The sequence below is a fragment of the Heterodontus francisci genome, chromosome 19 (assembly GCF_036365525.1).
Source record: "Heterodontus francisci isolate sHetFra1 chromosome 19, sHetFra1.hap1, whole genome shotgun sequence".
Classification (NCBI taxonomy): domain Eukaryota; kingdom Metazoa; phylum Chordata; class Chondrichthyes; order Heterodontiformes; family Heterodontidae; genus Heterodontus; species Heterodontus francisci.
Window position 1 is genome coordinate 10,709,858 of NC_090389.1, and position 16,694 is coordinate 10,726,551.

General features: G+C 44.8%; 1 protein-coding gene across 4 annotated transcripts in view; it reads left to right on the forward strand.

Annotated features, from left to right (window-relative positions):
- LOC137379949 (E3 ubiquitin-protein ligase RNF123) overlaps positions 1–16,694 on the forward strand; it is a 536,536-nt gene that overhangs the window by 55,995 nt on the left and 463,847 nt on the right. For all 4 annotated transcript variants that reach the window (XM_068051365.1, XM_068051363.1, XM_068051364.1 and 1 more), the window contains 2 exons: positions 659–784; positions 11,814–11,928. In XM_068051365.1, the coding sequence (XP_067907466.1) occupies positions 659–784; positions 11,814–11,928 (241 nt within the window). The remainder of the gene's footprint in view (positions 1–658; positions 785–11,813; positions 11,929–16,694) is intronic.

Here is a 16,694-nt window from a genome sequence, read left to right on the forward strand (position 1 = left end):
GATGCAGAATTTAGATGAACACTGTTTCCTCAGAGGTCCCATCTATGTCATGTTCCATCAACTGTAAGTTTGCTGGGTGGAAACTCATGAATCCTTTCTGCTTTGATTTAAACAGAAGCTGCTCCACCATCTGAAGCTATGTAGATCAGAAAAACAACTGCACAGTAAACTTATGATAAATGAGCCGAGTGCTAACCATATGATAAACTGATTCATTACTGGAGATGTACAGTCTAGGCTCACAGCACTCATTTACACTCTGGTGTGCGAAGCAAGGTCATTGTTGTCTTAATCCCTGCCACTCTCCCTGTCTCAGCCACCAACCCCCCTGTCTCTCTCGCCTGCCCTCTCACATGGGAACCAAAACTGGGACAAATTCACTTAATGTGTCACTTGGCAATTTTAAATCTGGCAAAATGTACATTCAGGTCACCTCTGGGGTGGAAATCCAGGATGAGATTTGACCGTTCAGCTGGTTGTTTATGTTGGATTGAAAGTTTAGTATGCGTAATCATTCTGAAATATAGTATGTCTTTGACCAATTCCCCACTACTGCTTCATGAGTAATAGTTGAAAATAATTGGATGGGAACATATGGGCTTGTAATGGTATCAGACTGAGAACAAACATTCACTGCCATGTTGTTTTCCTTTTCCAGAAATGGGATCTCCTTGGGTATTGCATTTCAAGACATCAGATTGGGCCCTGGCATGGCCTACTTTCCAGCAATCAGCCTATCCTTCAAAGAATCAGTGGCATTCAACTTTGGGAGCCGGCCAATCCGATATCCTTTTCCATAGGTGCCGTGCATTGTGAGAGTGCAAAATAATTGTCGTCCGACTATGGCACAGAACAGTTAGCTAAGCACTCCATCTTCAGCTCTCGATGCTTTTATTTTGATGTATGGCAGTGTTTTTTTTTTGTGATGTCCACCGTCCCTGTAGCATGGTCAGTTAGCCATAAGGACTGAGGAAGCTGTGTGGGAGCAAGGTTTTTTTTTGGTAGTCCTGTGACTTGCACGTCTGGAAACCCATCCTCAAATTACTGAGAAATTTACCTAAGTAGAGTTTCCTTTTGTTGGGTTGTGTCAGCTGTGCCTCAGTTGGTATCTCTCCTGCCTCTGACTCAGAAGGTTGTGGTTTCAAGTCCCATTCCACAACTTCAACACATACTCCAGTGCAGGACTGACGGAATGCTGTCCTGCCGGAAGTACCATCTTTTGGATGAGACGCTAAGCCGAGGCCCATTTGCCCCCTCGGGTGGATGTAAATGATCCTATGGCACTATTTCAAAGAAGAGCAGGGGTGTCCTGGCCAATATTTGTCCCTCAATCAACATTGCAAAAACAGATTATCTGATCATTATCACATTGCTGGTTTGTGTGCGCAGTTTGGCTGCCACATTTCGTACATTACAACAGTAATCACACTTTACAAGTACTTCATTGGCCATTAAAGCACTTTGGGATGTCCTGAGGTCATGAAAGGTGCTATAGAAATGCAAGTCTTTTTTTTTCTTTTTCAAAGGTGACATCCACTTACTTAAGCACAGAGAATGCAGATTTAGCAGTCTGTGTCTAAGGGATGAATATTTGCAGGAGCAAGTGTGTTTGGGAGTGGGTGGGTGGGTGGTTAAAAGTGTGGAAATTGACCGTGTCGGAAATCTGGTTCCAAGCCGCTGACTTGAGCATTTAACTGCAGCATGTTAGGCTGTGTGCGAGCACCCATTCAGTCAGTTGCAGTGATATTGGCATGTCTTTTGCAATTTAATAGTGGGTGCACAGGTTTCTCAGGCTTCCTGGAGCTCAGCAGTGAAAGCAAGGTGAGAGGACAGTGACAATTGAGGAGGCTGAAGACATGGCAGGGGAAGATGCCAATAGGTACTGAAACCTCACAGCTGCCTTCTTACCTTATTGTGTGATAGGCTTTGTTCACAGTATGTGTGCAGAGATGTTACTTTCACAACTTTGGAGGTTTATATGTCAGATCCCAGCTCCAAAGTAGCGATCAGTCAGACCAACATGGGTGCTGCTTATGCTGTTTTACTTTGGACCTCAGATGAGGACCAAGGTGAACAGCCTGAAGAGCAGGAGCAGCACCAGCCTGATCTTTACAGACCTGCCTCTTCACAAGAAAAAGGGGATGAACAGAGAGTTGCAGCTCACAGAAGGCACCTGCAGCAGAGGTGTACAGGCACAGGATAAGCTTCCTCGATGTGTCTGAATACTAGTGTCTCAGGAGGTTCAGGGTCTCTCATCAGATGGTGATAGATGTTTGCAGCTTCTGGAACAAGAACTGCCATCTGGAGCTGGTGGCTGTTTAACTCACCATCATCCTGCACTTCTTTGCCTCTGGATCCATCCAGGGCTCTGCCAGAGTCATTTGCAGGATTACACAGTTGGTAGCTCTCAAATGCATAAGGTGACTTATAGTTTGCCAGGATAGACGATTAGGTTAGTTTTTCCATGATGATGCCAATCATTGAGGACCACTTGGGTTTGCAGCTCTTGCTGGCTTCCCACAGATGCAGGCGTCATCGGCTGCATGCATTATGCCAATTATGGCATAACCCCAAGATTACCCGGAGAACTCATCATATGCAAAGGCATATTGATCAATGTGCAGCTGGTCTGCAACCACAAAGATGTTTGTGCAGGTGTGTGCAAGATTCCAGGCAGCTGGCATGATGCTTTTGTCCTGCAGAAGGCCACTATCCCTGATCTGTTTGCACCTGGAAGCGTGTTTGCTAGCTGGCTGCTTGGAGACAAAGGATAACCACTGAATGTGTGTCTGATGACATCCGTGAGGAACCCAACCAGTGAGGCCTAGGAGTGATTCAGTGAAAGTCATGACAACCAGATTGTCATTGATAAAGCCTGAAAAGCATGCTGAAGATGTGCTATGGGGCCTGGACAGATTTGGAGGTGCCCTTCAATCGCAGCAGCCAGGGTCTCCAGAATGGTTGTGGTGTGCTGTTTCTTTTGATTCGTGCAGGTGATTTGGGTGACTTCCGAATTTCCCTCAAAGGTGGCAGTGAGGCACTTTCTTGAACCACTGCAGTGCTGTTGAGTGGGGAGATCCAGGATTTTGACCCAGCGATGATGAAAGAATGGCGATTATATATCCATGTCAGGATGGTGTGGGACTTGGAGGTGGTAGTGCTTATCCTTTGCAGCAGTAGAGGTTGTGAGTTGGAAGGTGTTGTCTAAAAAGACTTGGAAAGCTGCTGCAGAGCCTCTTGTATATGGTACACACTGTCGCCATTGTGCATGGTGGCAGAGGAAGTGAATGTTTAAGGTGGTGGATTAGGTGCCAATCAAGTGGGCTACTTTGTCCTTTATAGAGAGGTACAGCACTGAAACAGGCTCTTCGGCCCCCCAAGTCTGTGCCAACCTTCAACCACCCATTTATACTAGCCTACATTAATCCCATATTCCCTACCACATCCCCACCTTCTCTCAATTCTCCTACCACCTACCTACACTACGGGCAATTTACAATGGTCAATTTACCTATCAACCTGGTGTTGAGCTTCTTGAATGTTGAAGCTGCACTCACCCAGGCAAGCGGAAAGAGTTTCATTACACTCGTGATGTGTGCCTTGTAGATTGTGGACAGATTTTGGGGAGTCGGGAGGTGAGTCACTCACCACAGAATTCCAAGCCTTTGATCTGCTCTTGTAGCCTCAGTATTTATGTGGCTTGGTCCAGTTCAGTTTCTGGTCAAGGTGATCTGCAGCGCCCCCCACTCCCTCCATCCCCAGGATGTTGATGGTGGAGGATCAAGCAATGGTCATGCTGTTGAATGTCAAGGGGAGGTGGTTAGATTCTGTCTTGTTGGAACTGGTCATTGCCTGGCACTTGTGTGATGTGAATGTCACTTGCCACTTCTCAGCCCAAGTCTGAATGTTGTCCAGGTCTTCTAGGTAGTCACTGATTGAGGAATTGTGACTGGAACTGAACACTGGACTGTCATTGGACTAGTAATCCAGAACCCAGGCTATTGCTGTGGGGACATGGATTCGAATTCCACCACAGCAGATAGTGAAATTTGATTTCAATTAATAAACCTGGTCTTACAAAGCTAGTCTAATAATGACAGTGAAACCATTGTCGATTATTGTAACAATCCATCTGGTTCGCTAATGTCCTTTAGGGAAGGAAATCTGCCATCCTTATCTGGTGTTACGACCAAGGCGGGAGGAGTGCACTGTTTGTTCTAGTTACAATTCTCCACGGGTCACAACATATATTTACATTTTTTTCCACTTAGCGATATGGTCAATCATAGATTCTATTTTTATCCCAAAATAAAACACACCAACCAAGTTTCTTTTTAATCAGTAATGAAGTAAAGCATAAACACATATTGAAATATCAAAGCTCCTTTTTTTACCTTAGACTCTCTCTCTCTCTCTCTCTCACTCAGACGCACGCGCACACACGCACACATATATAGACACCTGTTAACTGGAAACATAAAAGTGAATTTTGCTTTACAGCTCTGTTACAAAATAACCTCCAAAAAAACACTTAGGCTGAATACTTGCTTATTCTTGAAGAAAAAGAAAAGATATGGAAAGATTGTTTTGGTTTGCCGTCCCAAATGCGTATGGATGGCTGTCATTGGGATCTTCCTAAAACAGTTCTTTTCAGGCGATGTTGAAGATCAGTTTGGGTAAGCTTTCCAAGAAATGCAGCTACAGAGGCTTCAGATAGGCCTTACAGCAGAAATGCGGCAACAGGGGTTTCAGTTCCCACACATTCTCAGTCAAGCTCAGTCCAAAAACCTTCTGGTATCCTCCCTTAAACAAAACAAAGTTCAGCATCTCTTTAAGCTTCCAGATGAATCAATGTCCATAATTTAACTATAAGTCCTTAAAACATATTTTACAAAAAATAGAAGCAATCCCGTAGCACTGGTCTGGCCTACATGTGACTCCAAACCCACAGCAATGTGGTTGACTCTTAAAATGCCCTCTGAAGTATCCTCACAAGACACTCAGTTCAAGGGCAATTAGGGGTGGGCAATAAATGCTGGCCTAGCCAGTGACGCCCACATCCCACAAACGAATATAAAAAAAAAATCATCAGCAAGCATCCTCACTTCCGACTTTATAATGGAGTGAATGTCATTAATGAAGCAGCTGAAGATGGTTGGGCCTGAGGAGTACTGCAGTGATGTACTCCGGTTTAGATGGTTCTCCTGCAACAACCATTTTCCTTTGTGCTCAGATTGACTCCAAGAAGTTCAGACTTTTCCTCCAATTCCCATTGACTTCAACTTTACTGGGCTCCTTGATGTCGCATTCAGTCAAATGCTGCCTTGATGTCACTGTCCTTATCACGTCACTTCTGGAATTCAGCTCTTTTGTCCAAGGGTATTACGAGGTCTGGAGCTGAATGGTCCTGATGGAACCCAAACTGAGCATCGGTGAGCAGGTTATTGCTGTGTGAGTGCCATTTGATAGCACTGTCGACGACATCTTCTATCGCTTTGCTTATGACTGACAGTAGACTGATGGGGCGGTAATTGACCAGATTGGATTTGTCCTGCTTTTTGTGGACAGGACAGACCTGGGCAGTTTTCCACTTTGCCAGGTAGATGCCAGCGTTATTATAGTATTGGCCAGGGTGGAGCTAGTTCTGGAGCACAAGTCTTCACTGTAGCCAGAATGTTGTCGGATCCTGTAGTCTTTGCTCTATCCAGTGCGCTCAGCTGGTTCTTGATAGAGTGGAATGAATAGAATTGTCTGAAGACTGGCATCTGTGAGGGGGGGGGATCTCAGAAGGAGGCCAAGATGGATCATCCACCCAGCATCTCCGGCTGAAGACGGCTGCAAACTCTTCAGCCTGATCTTTTGCACTCACATACTGGGCTCCATTATCTTGAGTAAAAGCAAAATACTGCAGATGCTGGAAATCTGAGATAAAAACAGGAAATGCTGGGAATACTCAGGTTTGGCAGCATCTGTGGAGAGAGAAGCAGAGTTAACGTTTCAGGTTAGTGACCCGAAACGTTAACTCTGCTTCTGTCTCCACAGATGCTGCCAGACCTGCTGAGTATTTCCAACATTTCTTGTTTTTATTCCATTATCTTGAGGACACGGTCATCCATGAAGCCTTCTACTCCCATTAATTGTTTAATTGTCCACTATCATTCAAGATTGCATCTGGCAGGATTGCAGAGCCTTGATTTGATCCTTTGGTTGTGAAATTGCTTAGCTCTGTCTACAGCAGTTCAGTTAATTCATTAAATCTGGAATAAAATACTAGTATCTATAATGGTGAGCATGAAGTTACCATATTTTCATAAAAACTCATCCGGTTAGCTAATGCCCTTGATGGAAGGAAATCTGCTGTCTTTACCTGGTCTGGCCTATATGCGTCTCCAAACCCAGAGCAATGTGGTTGACTCATAATTGCCTTTTGAAATGGCCCAGCAGCCACTCAGTTGTATCAAATCACTGCAAGAAAGTTGGTTTAAGAAGGTGGTTATCCACCACCTTCTCAAGGGCTATTAAGGATTGGTAATAAGTGCTGCTTCTACTATTTGTCATGCATGTAGTCCTGGTTCACCAGGTACACTTGGTACTGCTCCTGGCATGCTCTCCTACACTCCTTATTAAACCAGTGGCTTGGGGGGTCTTGACAGGGTGGATGTGGAAAGGATGTTTCCTCTTGTGGGAGAATCTAGAACTAGGGGGTCACTGTTTAAAAATAAGGGGTCACCCATTTAACACCGAGATGAGGAAAAATTTCTTTTTTCAGAGGGTCGTGAGTCTTTGGAATTCTCTTCCTCAAAAGGCAGTGGAAGCAGAGTCTTTGAATATTTTTAAGGCAGAGGTAGATAGATTCTTGATGAGCAAGGGGGTGAAAGCTTTTCGGGGTAGGTGGAAATGTGGAGTAATCAGTTCAGCCATGAACTTATTGAATGGCGGAGCAGGCTCAAAGGGCCGAGTGGCCTACTCCTGCTCCTAATTTGTGTGTTCGTATGTTGATGGTAATAGAGTGAGATACATGCTAGCCCATGAGGTTACAGATTGTGTTTGAATAGGAAAATAGGAACATAGGAAATAGGAGCAGGTGTTAGACCATTTGGCCCTCGAGCCTACTCCACCATTCAACCAGATCATCGCTGATCTACTGCAACGCCATTTTCCCACACTATTCCCATATTCCTTAATATCTTTAATATCTAGAAATCTATCGATCTTTGTCTTGAACAGACTCAATGACTGGGCCTCCACAGCCCTCTGGGGTAGAGAATTCCAAAGATTCATGACCCTCCGAGTGAAGAAATTCTTCCTTATCTCAGTCCTAAATGGCCTACCCCGTATTGTGAGACTGTGTCATGTAGTTCTACTCCCCCCCCCCCGCCAGACAGGGTAAACATCCTTCCTGCATCAACCCTGTAGAGCACTGTAAGAATTTTGTATACTTCAATGAGATCCCCTCTCATTCTTCTAAATTCTAGAGAATACAGGCCCAATACAATTCTGCTGATACTGATGGCCCACAGCACCTCATGAATGCTCAATTTTGAGCTGCTAGATCTGTTCTGAATCTATCCCAGATAGCATGGTGGTAGTGCCACACAACGCGATGGAGGGTGTCCTCATTGTGAAGACGGAACTCAACTCCACAAAGACTATGCAGTGGTCACTCCTCCCAGTACTGTCATGGACCACCGCCTTGGCCCAAAACAAAGCAGTCCTGCAAACAACCAAGCAGCCCTTTCCCAGCGCCCCATTTTGTTGAGTTTTGTCTTACCATTCAGTACAGGAAAAAAGGTCACTTGCCAGGCAGCAACCAAAAATGAGCAACATGGGAAAGTGGTGGAAACTTAACATTCGCTTAACTCACCCATGTGAATACCCTTTTGCAACTACAAATCTTTACTCTTGCTCTTCCCAGCACTTCTACATGGTGCAACCTCTGTGGCTTCAGCAGAAGTCAAGGCAGGTTGCTCAGATCCCCTGCTCTGACTGCTGAGATACTCCTGGCTGACGTCCTCTGAACTTTGTAACCACTAAGGGCCTTTTTAAAGACTGCACCTGTGCAGGGCAGACCTGGCTCTCGGGGCATGAGGCAGCATGTGGGGTACTGACTGAGATTCGGGGGCAACAAGTGACAAGTGGAAATGCTTTCAGCAGGGTCCCCTTTCACTATAAATGCTGTCATGGCCCATCCACACTTCCGTGCTAGGAATGAGCTGGAGAGCACTTCACTGCGAATCAGTGAGGCAATGAAGAGCCAAGGTTAGAGTTTCATGAATTCTGTTTAAAGTGGCATTCAGGGTGTGCAAGCCATAGGTGAAGGTCTGCCTGAACTCATTTGAATGCTCCATGCAGTTGACCCTGTTTCCATTGACGAAGACATCATTGCAAAGGTCTGAGAGGTCATGCATCATGCCACTTATGCTTGCGACAGACTCCTCCAGTCTCTCTGCATGTGTGTACAATGCAGCTGGGAACATACGAGAAGTAGGTCTTTGGCCCCTCTCGCCTGCTTCACCATTCAATAAGATCATGGCTGATCTGTGTCTCGAGTTCCACACTCATATCTGTCCCGATGACCTTTGATTCTCTTGCCTAACAAGCATGTATCTACCTTAAAAATATTCAATGACCCCGCCTTCACCACCTTCTGAGGCAGAGAGTTTCAAAGTCACACAACCCTCAGAGAAAAAAAATTCTCCTCTGTCCTAAAAGGGCGATCCCTAATTTTAAGAGAGTGCCCCCTAGTTCTGGACTCCCCCACAAGAGGAAACAACCTTTTCACATCCAAATTGTCAAGACATTTCAGGATCGTAAGCCCAGTCTGTCCAACCTTTCCTCATAAAGACAACCCGCTCATTTCATGTATCAATCGAGTAAACCTCCTCTGAACCGCCTCCAATGCATTTACATCCTTCCTTAAATGAGGAGACCAAAACTGCACACGATTTTCGAGATGTGGTCTCACCAGTGCCCTGTATTGAAAGGCTGACAGCACCTCACACATTTTCTGCTGCTGCTCCAGAATTTTCTTCTTTGTCGCTGGTTCCTGAGGTTCAGCATCTGCATCCAGGTGAGCAGAGCTTGGAGCATCCTGCAGTTCCCAACGCAGACTCTCCACTGCTGTCTCTGACTCCACCATCTAATGTTGCTTACTTGTGATGTGTGAGTTACCAGGTGAAAATTCAGCCATCTTCCTTACCGGTCCCACCAAAGTGTGTGCTCCTCTGAGGAGTCATCGTTGTTCTCCTGCACCACCTGCTGTGGGATGCTTGAAGGTCCTGTGGGAGATTATAGACATAAATTAGAACTGTCAAGGAAAAAGTGTTTTAAGTGATTATGCACATGATCATATTTCGTTTGTTCAAGTCAACATGGGTGAGTGTTGTATGCCCTGTAGCTGTCTGACACTTAATTCCATCATCAGGTAGCTGGGACGCCCCCATCTCTGATGGCCAGGCATGCCAAGATGCCGCTGCTCTCCAGCGCCACCTCTTCAGCTTGTCAGTAGCTGGAGGAGCACCTCAATTCTCTGCCATTCCCTTGTTTTTGTTTATTCTTTCATGGGACGTGGGCGTCACTGGCAAAGCCAGCATTTGTTGGCCATCCTTAATTGCCCTGGAGAAGGTTGCAGCGGGTTGTTTTCTTGAACTGCCACAGTCCAGCTGGTGCGGGTACACTCACAGTGCTGTTAGGAAGGGAATTCCAGGATTTTGATCCAGCAACATGAAGGAGCAGCGATATAGTTCTAAGTCAGGATGGTATGTGGCTTGGAAGGGAAATTGCAGGTGGTGGTGTTCCCATGCACCTGCTGCACTTGTCCTTCTAGGTGGTAGAGGTCGCAGTTTTGGAAGGTGCTGTCGAAGGAGCTTTGGTGAGTTGCCGCAGTGCTTCTTGTATATGGTACACACTGTGGTGGAGGGAGTTAATGTTTATGTTGGTGGATGGGGTGCCGATCAAGTGGACTGCTTTGTCTTGGATGGTGCTGAGCTTCTTGAGTGTTCTGTGCTCTCTTCTGCAAGGAAGGAAAGAAGAGACCTATGAGTAAAAGTAATGGCATGAACGGATGGCTGAAGAGCATTTATTGAGGGTGTCTGAGGGAGAGGCATGAAATTACATAAGAATGAAGGTGAATATTGGTAGATGGACAGATGAGCTGTGAGGAAGTGCATTAACAGAAAGTGATGGGTGCATCTGTAAGTTAAGTTGGTGTGATGGATGATGTGCTGGAGTAGGCTTGAGAGGCAGAGTGAGGGGTTTGGGATGATGCATACATCAGGATGTAGGTGAATGTGCCATTGTACTCGCCTTTGTGCCCTGATTGGGTCATAAGCCACTTGCCTGGCACCACACTCCTGCTGCTGACTTCTCCCGCTACCTTCAATCATGCCTTCTTTGTTTCGCTGGCAGCCGCCTTCTGTCAGTAGAAAATAGTGTCTCCCTTCAGGACCAGACAGTTCCAGCATCACATCCAGGGAGGCATCGCTAAAGCAGCCTTTGAGCATGTACACCCCATTCTGTCACTTGTGTTCTGCTCCCAACTCCAGAATCCATAAAATTCCATGTTTGCAGTTGTCATACTGGAGTTCAGTTCGACTTGTGGGTCATCATCATGCTCACTCAAGCTAATTGGTTGATGTAATGTGTTCTTTATGTTGTCTAATGCAACATAAATAAGTTATGCTGAAGATCTCAAACCAGTTTATAACAGCTAAACTATTATATACAGTACAGAGCAAACTATTTACAGAACCTTCCTTGAGGTGTTACAGTCGCAGTGTGACGCTGGCTTGGAGTCACATGACTATGTCCTGATACTTGGCTCATTAGCATACTAAGATCTTAAAGGCAATCACACAACAGTTGGGAAAGCCAGAGACAGTGTTAATGCAATGGCTGTGTTAAAAAGCCACCGACAGATGTGCTGGACTTATTTCTGGGTTTTCCATGCATGACCAGACCCTCTACCTGACTGCCCCCTCCCCCTGCCACTGCTGGAGCTTAACTGATTCAATTTCGCTGGGAATAAGTTTCCCCTGTTGAGCTAAGCTTGCCCTACTGGGCTTGAAGGGTTATCTGGAGCAGAGTTGGAACAAGTACATCCTTCAGTGATATAAAAGCAAAATACTGCGGATGCTGGAAATCTGAAATAAAAACAAAGTGCTGGAAAAACTCAGCAGGTCAGGCAGCATCTGTGGAGAGAGAAGCAGAGTTAACATTTCAGGTCAGTGACCCTTCTTCAGTGATATGTCTGTCTTTCCAGGTCCCATCAGTGAGCAGGCTGGCTGGTCAATCTTCAGTGGTGCCATGGAGTACTGTCAGTCTACTTGGTTCAGGTGTTGGGTTATCAAATCTGTCATGGAGGATTGACTTACATTTGACAACGGGAGTTGGGAACTATCATCTTTGGACCAACTCCTGAAGAGACCCGACTTACCACTTCCACCCTTACCCTTCCAAGAAGAATGAAGAGGAAGATCAGTTGACCAGGAGGGAGGGGTAGGTAATAACACTCAGATGACTGGTGCAATGGTTTACCTTTCAGTATAGCTGAGAAGGGGCACACAAATCGGTGCATCTTTGAAGTCAGTCATAAACCAACCTTTCCTGGTATGATCCATCTTGGTCAGTGTAGCACTGAGGGATATTGCCATGGGTGCAGCAAATTGATATTTATGATGAATATCAGTGGACAACTGTTCTGCCATCACTCGTGTATCTGATAACTGCCAGCTGTCTACTCTTTGCGTGTCACTTATTGTTTGAATAAATTACTGACCTAGGAAAAAGCTTGTTTTCTTTTAACTTTTCCACACATATCCAGTGGAAGGCTATCATCCCATGCAGGACCCACCACAGGCAGACCTCATGAAAGCGCACAAACTTCTAGGGTACCTGAAGAATGTGATCACTACTGGCATGGACACCCAGGTATGGAATTAAGTTTCTCCCTGTCACTGATGTTTCATTTAGTTACTGCCTTGGGTCTCGGTTATTTATGTCTGGTTGTGGAGAGAGATTGGGGGTTGAAGGACCGAGGGCATGGTTTGGGAATGGACATTATTATGAAACTTGCTGGCTAGTGTTCTGAAACTGATGTCTGACAACTTGCTCCAGTGTGTGAGGGCAATATGCATAATCCTTAATGGAGGTTTGGTCATTCCACCTGCTCGCAGCTTTTGTTGATGCTGCTGTTTAACAGACAAAAGGGCTTCAGGTTCATTTCTCAATCTATGCTAAGTTAGCAGATCCCTGATGTGCCAGTAGTTACAACTGGCCTCAGAGGCCTGACCTATTGAAGAAAGAATGCAAATTGCGGTTGTGTGTGATGATAGAATCCGGTGTGGCTGTAATGATATCCTACCATGTGCTAAGTAACCTGCTGAGACTTTGCTCATGTCAAGAATAGCCACTGGGGCAAGTTTGGACAGGTTGGGTCTGTATTCATTGGAGTTTAGAAAGATCAGAGGTGATCTTACTGAAATATATAAGATCAAGAGGGGACTTGACAGGGTGGATGTTGAAAGGATGTTTCCCCTTGTGGGAGAGACTAAAATTAGGGGGCACAGTTTAAAAATAAGGGGTCTCCCATTTAAGACAGAGATGAGGAGAATTTTTTTTTCTTAGAGGGTTGTGAGTCTGTGGAACTTTCTTTCCTGGAGAGCGGTGGAGTCAGGGTCATTGAATGTTTTTAAGGCAGAGGTAGACAGATTCTTGACAAACAACGGAGTCAAAGGGTATTGGGGGTAGGCAGGAAAGGTGGAGTTGAGTCCATAAACCGATCAGCCTGATCTTATAGAATGATGGAGCGGATTTGTGGGGCCGAATGGTCTACTCCTGCTCCTAGTTTGTATGTTTAGTTTAGTTTAGAGATACAGCACTGAAACAGGCCCTTCAGCCCACCGAGTCTGTGCCGACCATCAACCACCCACTTATACTAATCCTACACTAATCCCATATCCCTACCACATCCCCACCTGTCCCTATATTTCCCTACCACCTACCTATACTAGGGGCAATTTATAATGGCCAATTAACCTATCAACCTGCAAGTCTTTGGCATGTGGGAGGAAACCGGAGCACCCGGAGGAAACCCACGCAGACACAGGGAGAACTTGCAAACTCCACACAGGCAGTACCCAGAATTGAACCTGGGTCGCTGGAGTTGTGAGGCTGCAGTGCTAACCACTGCGCCACTGTGTGTCGCAGTGGTTGTGTGTCTTGGAATTGTTTTCAGGACTGTAGGAAGGGGGAGAGAATTGGTGGGAAAGAAATGCAGCACCATGCTCTCATTGAACCCCTGGAAAAAAATTATCCCAACTCAAGTCACAAATGCCCACTGCAGCCCCAGAATCTCCCTCTTCTGGCCCCCCTGTAGCTTTGAGTGTCTCCTTTCCACCAGGTCCTGGCCATCACCATTCACCTCGATACAACAGCCACCTCTCCAGCCTCAGTTATATGACACCCCCCTCTCAATGGCCATATCCTCCTTTACTCCAGGATCATCCTAAACAATAAGAGCTACCTCAAACTCATCTTCAGCAATTTAGCCCTACCTCCCCATCCTCACATCTGACACTATATGTGAGAAGCTCATGCATGCCTTACATATGAATATACAAATTAGGAGCAAGGGTAGGCCATTCGGCCCTCGAGCCTGCTCCACCATTCAACAAGATAACGGCTGATCTGATTGTAACCTCGACTCCACATTCCCACCTACCCCCAATACCCTTTCAGCCCCTTGTTTTTCGAGAATCTATTTACTTCTGCCTTAAAAATATTCGAAAACTCTGCTTCCACTGCCTTTTGAGGAGAGAGTTCCAAAGACTCTCCACCCTCAGAAAAAATTTCTCTTCATCTCTGTCTTAAATGGGCGGCCCTTTATTTTTTTAAACCGTGATCCCTATTTCTAGATTCTCCCACAAGGGGAAACAACCTTTCCAATTCCTCCCTTGTCAAGACCCGTCAGGATCTTATATGTTTCAATCAAGTCGCCTCTTACTGTTCTAAACTCCCAATGGATACATGTCTAGTCTGTCCAGCCTTTCCCCATAAGACAACCTGCCCATTCCAGGTATTAGTCTCGTAAACCTCCTCTGACCTGCTTCCAATGCACTTACATCCTTCCTTAAATAAGGAGACCAATACTATAGACAGTACTCCAGATGTGTCTCATCAATACCCTGTGTTACTGTAGCATAACCTCCTACTTTTGTATTCAGCTCCCCTCGCAATGAACTAGAACATTCTATTAGCTTTCCTAATTATGTCACCTGCATACTAACCTTTTGCAATTCATGCACGCAGATCCCTCTGTATCTCAGCTCTGCAATCTCTCACCATTTAGATAATATGCTTTTTTATTCTTCCTGCTAAAATGGACAATTTCACATTTTCCCACATTATACTCCATTTGCCAGATCTTTGCTTAACTCACTCACTTAATCTATCTTTTGTAGCCTCTATTTACTTAGTACTTACTCGCTTAATCTATGTCCTCTTCACAACTTACTTTCCTACCTATCTTTGTGCCATCAGCAAATTTAGCAACCATACCTTCGCCCTTTCATCCAAGTCATTTATGGAAATTGTAAAAAGTTGAGGCCCCAGCACAGATCCCTGTGGCACACCATATCTTGCCAACCAGAAAATGACCCATTTATGCCGAATCTCTGTTTCCTGTTAGCTAGCCTATCTTTTATCCATGCCCCCTCACCATGAGCTTTTATTTTCTGCAATAACCTTTGATGTGGCACCTTATCGAATGCCTTCTGGAAATCTAAGTACAATATATCCACAATTTCCCTTTATCCACAGCACATGTTACTTCTTCAAATAACTCCAATAAATTGGTTAAAGACGATTTCCCTTTCTCAAAACCATGTTGACTCTGCCTGATTGCCTTGAATTTTTCAAAGTGCCTTGCTATAAGGTCCTTAATAATAGCTTCTAACATTTGTCCTATGACAGATGTCAAGCTAACGTAGTTTCCTGCGTTCTGTCTCCCTTTTTGAATAAAGGAGTTATATTCGCTATTTTCCAATCTAATGGAACCTTGCCCGAATCTAGGGAATTTAGGAAAATTAAAACCAGCGCATCAACTATCTCACTCGCCACTTCCTTTAACACCCTAGGATGAAGTCCATCAGGACCCGGGGACTTGTCAGCCCGCAGCTTCAACAATTTGCTCAGTACCACTTCCCTGGTGATTGCAATTTTCTTGAGTTCCTGATTTACTGGGATGTTTCTTGCATCCTCTATGGTGAAGACCAATGCAAAATACCTGTTCAATTCATCTGCATCTCCTTATTTTCCATTATTCTCCAGAATATTTTTTATATTTGGTACAATCTTCTGACCTACCCATCTTTGCACAGTTATATTTATTTTCTTTAATTTTGATACTATCTTTTTTAGTTAATCATGGATGGTGAGTCCTCCCCTTGGATTTTTCTTTCTCGTTGCAATGCCTTTGTTTCCAGAATTGACATTTGCTTGACTGCGGCTGAATCTCCTGTCCTTGAACTCTGTCTCTGACTTCATCGTAAATCATTTCCTTCAGTGAAACTTCCACAAGTCTTATATAATCTTTTTTGACCCAAGTGCATACTACACAACTCTACCTACTTGCACCCATGTTCAGTGACATTGTCAACATCTGCCATCCTCTGGTATCATTCCCACCTGATTTAACATACCCATCATCATTCCTTTTTTTTAAAAAAAAAGTTCTTGATCTCCCTACTCTTGCTAATTACTGTTCAGTCTCTAATCTCCACTTCCTCTCTATGAATGTAGCATTGTCACCCAACTCTGCCCAGCTCTCCCTTTTGGAGCTCCTCCAGTTTGGTTTCTGACAAACCCACCTTACTAAAAGTGCCCAGGTCAGTCAATATTGATGTCCAAAGTGACTGCAACAGTTCACTGTTCATTGTTATCCTTTTAACTCCAATATTAAATAATTACTTTGCTTTGTTATTTACCAGGGAAATTGGACAAGTGGGAATGACGTTGGATAATGAAATTAGAAATGAGGGGCTAGATTTTACCGATACGCCCCTCCCCCACCCCGACCCCACTGCCTGTGCACAAGCAGCTGACGCCATTTCTGGGGACGGACAATCCACCCCCTCCACGTGATCGGAGAGTGGCGGCCCGCCCTGGGAATGCAAATGAGTCGCTGCACAGACGATTGCGGCGGCTCGATGGCATGTGGCAGCGGCGAGATTATAAAATCCAGCCTGAGATAACCGCATTTATAATTAAAAGAGGCGAAATACTAAATAATCAAACTTAAAGAGAATGAAACCCTTGGAATGGACAGATTGATTCTGTGCATTTTAAAAGAATCTGCAGAAGAGCTAGCAGAGGCATTAATTCACATTTTTAATCATTCGTTAGAGAAAAGTGTAGTACCAGAAGACTGGTGGATAGCAAATGTTATACCTATATTTAAGAAGGGAGATTGAACATGTCCGGAGAGCTATAAACCAGTCATCTTAACATCGGTGTTAGAAAAAATATGATCCCTACTGAAGTGGCGAACAGAAGAACATCTAGAAACCAATACTACAATAATGAATAGTCAATATGGATTTCAAAGGGAAAGTCTTGCTTGACCAACCTTGTTGAATTTTGTGAAGAGTTAACAGAGAGAGTAGACAAGGGTTATGCAGTAGATGTAATTTACCTAG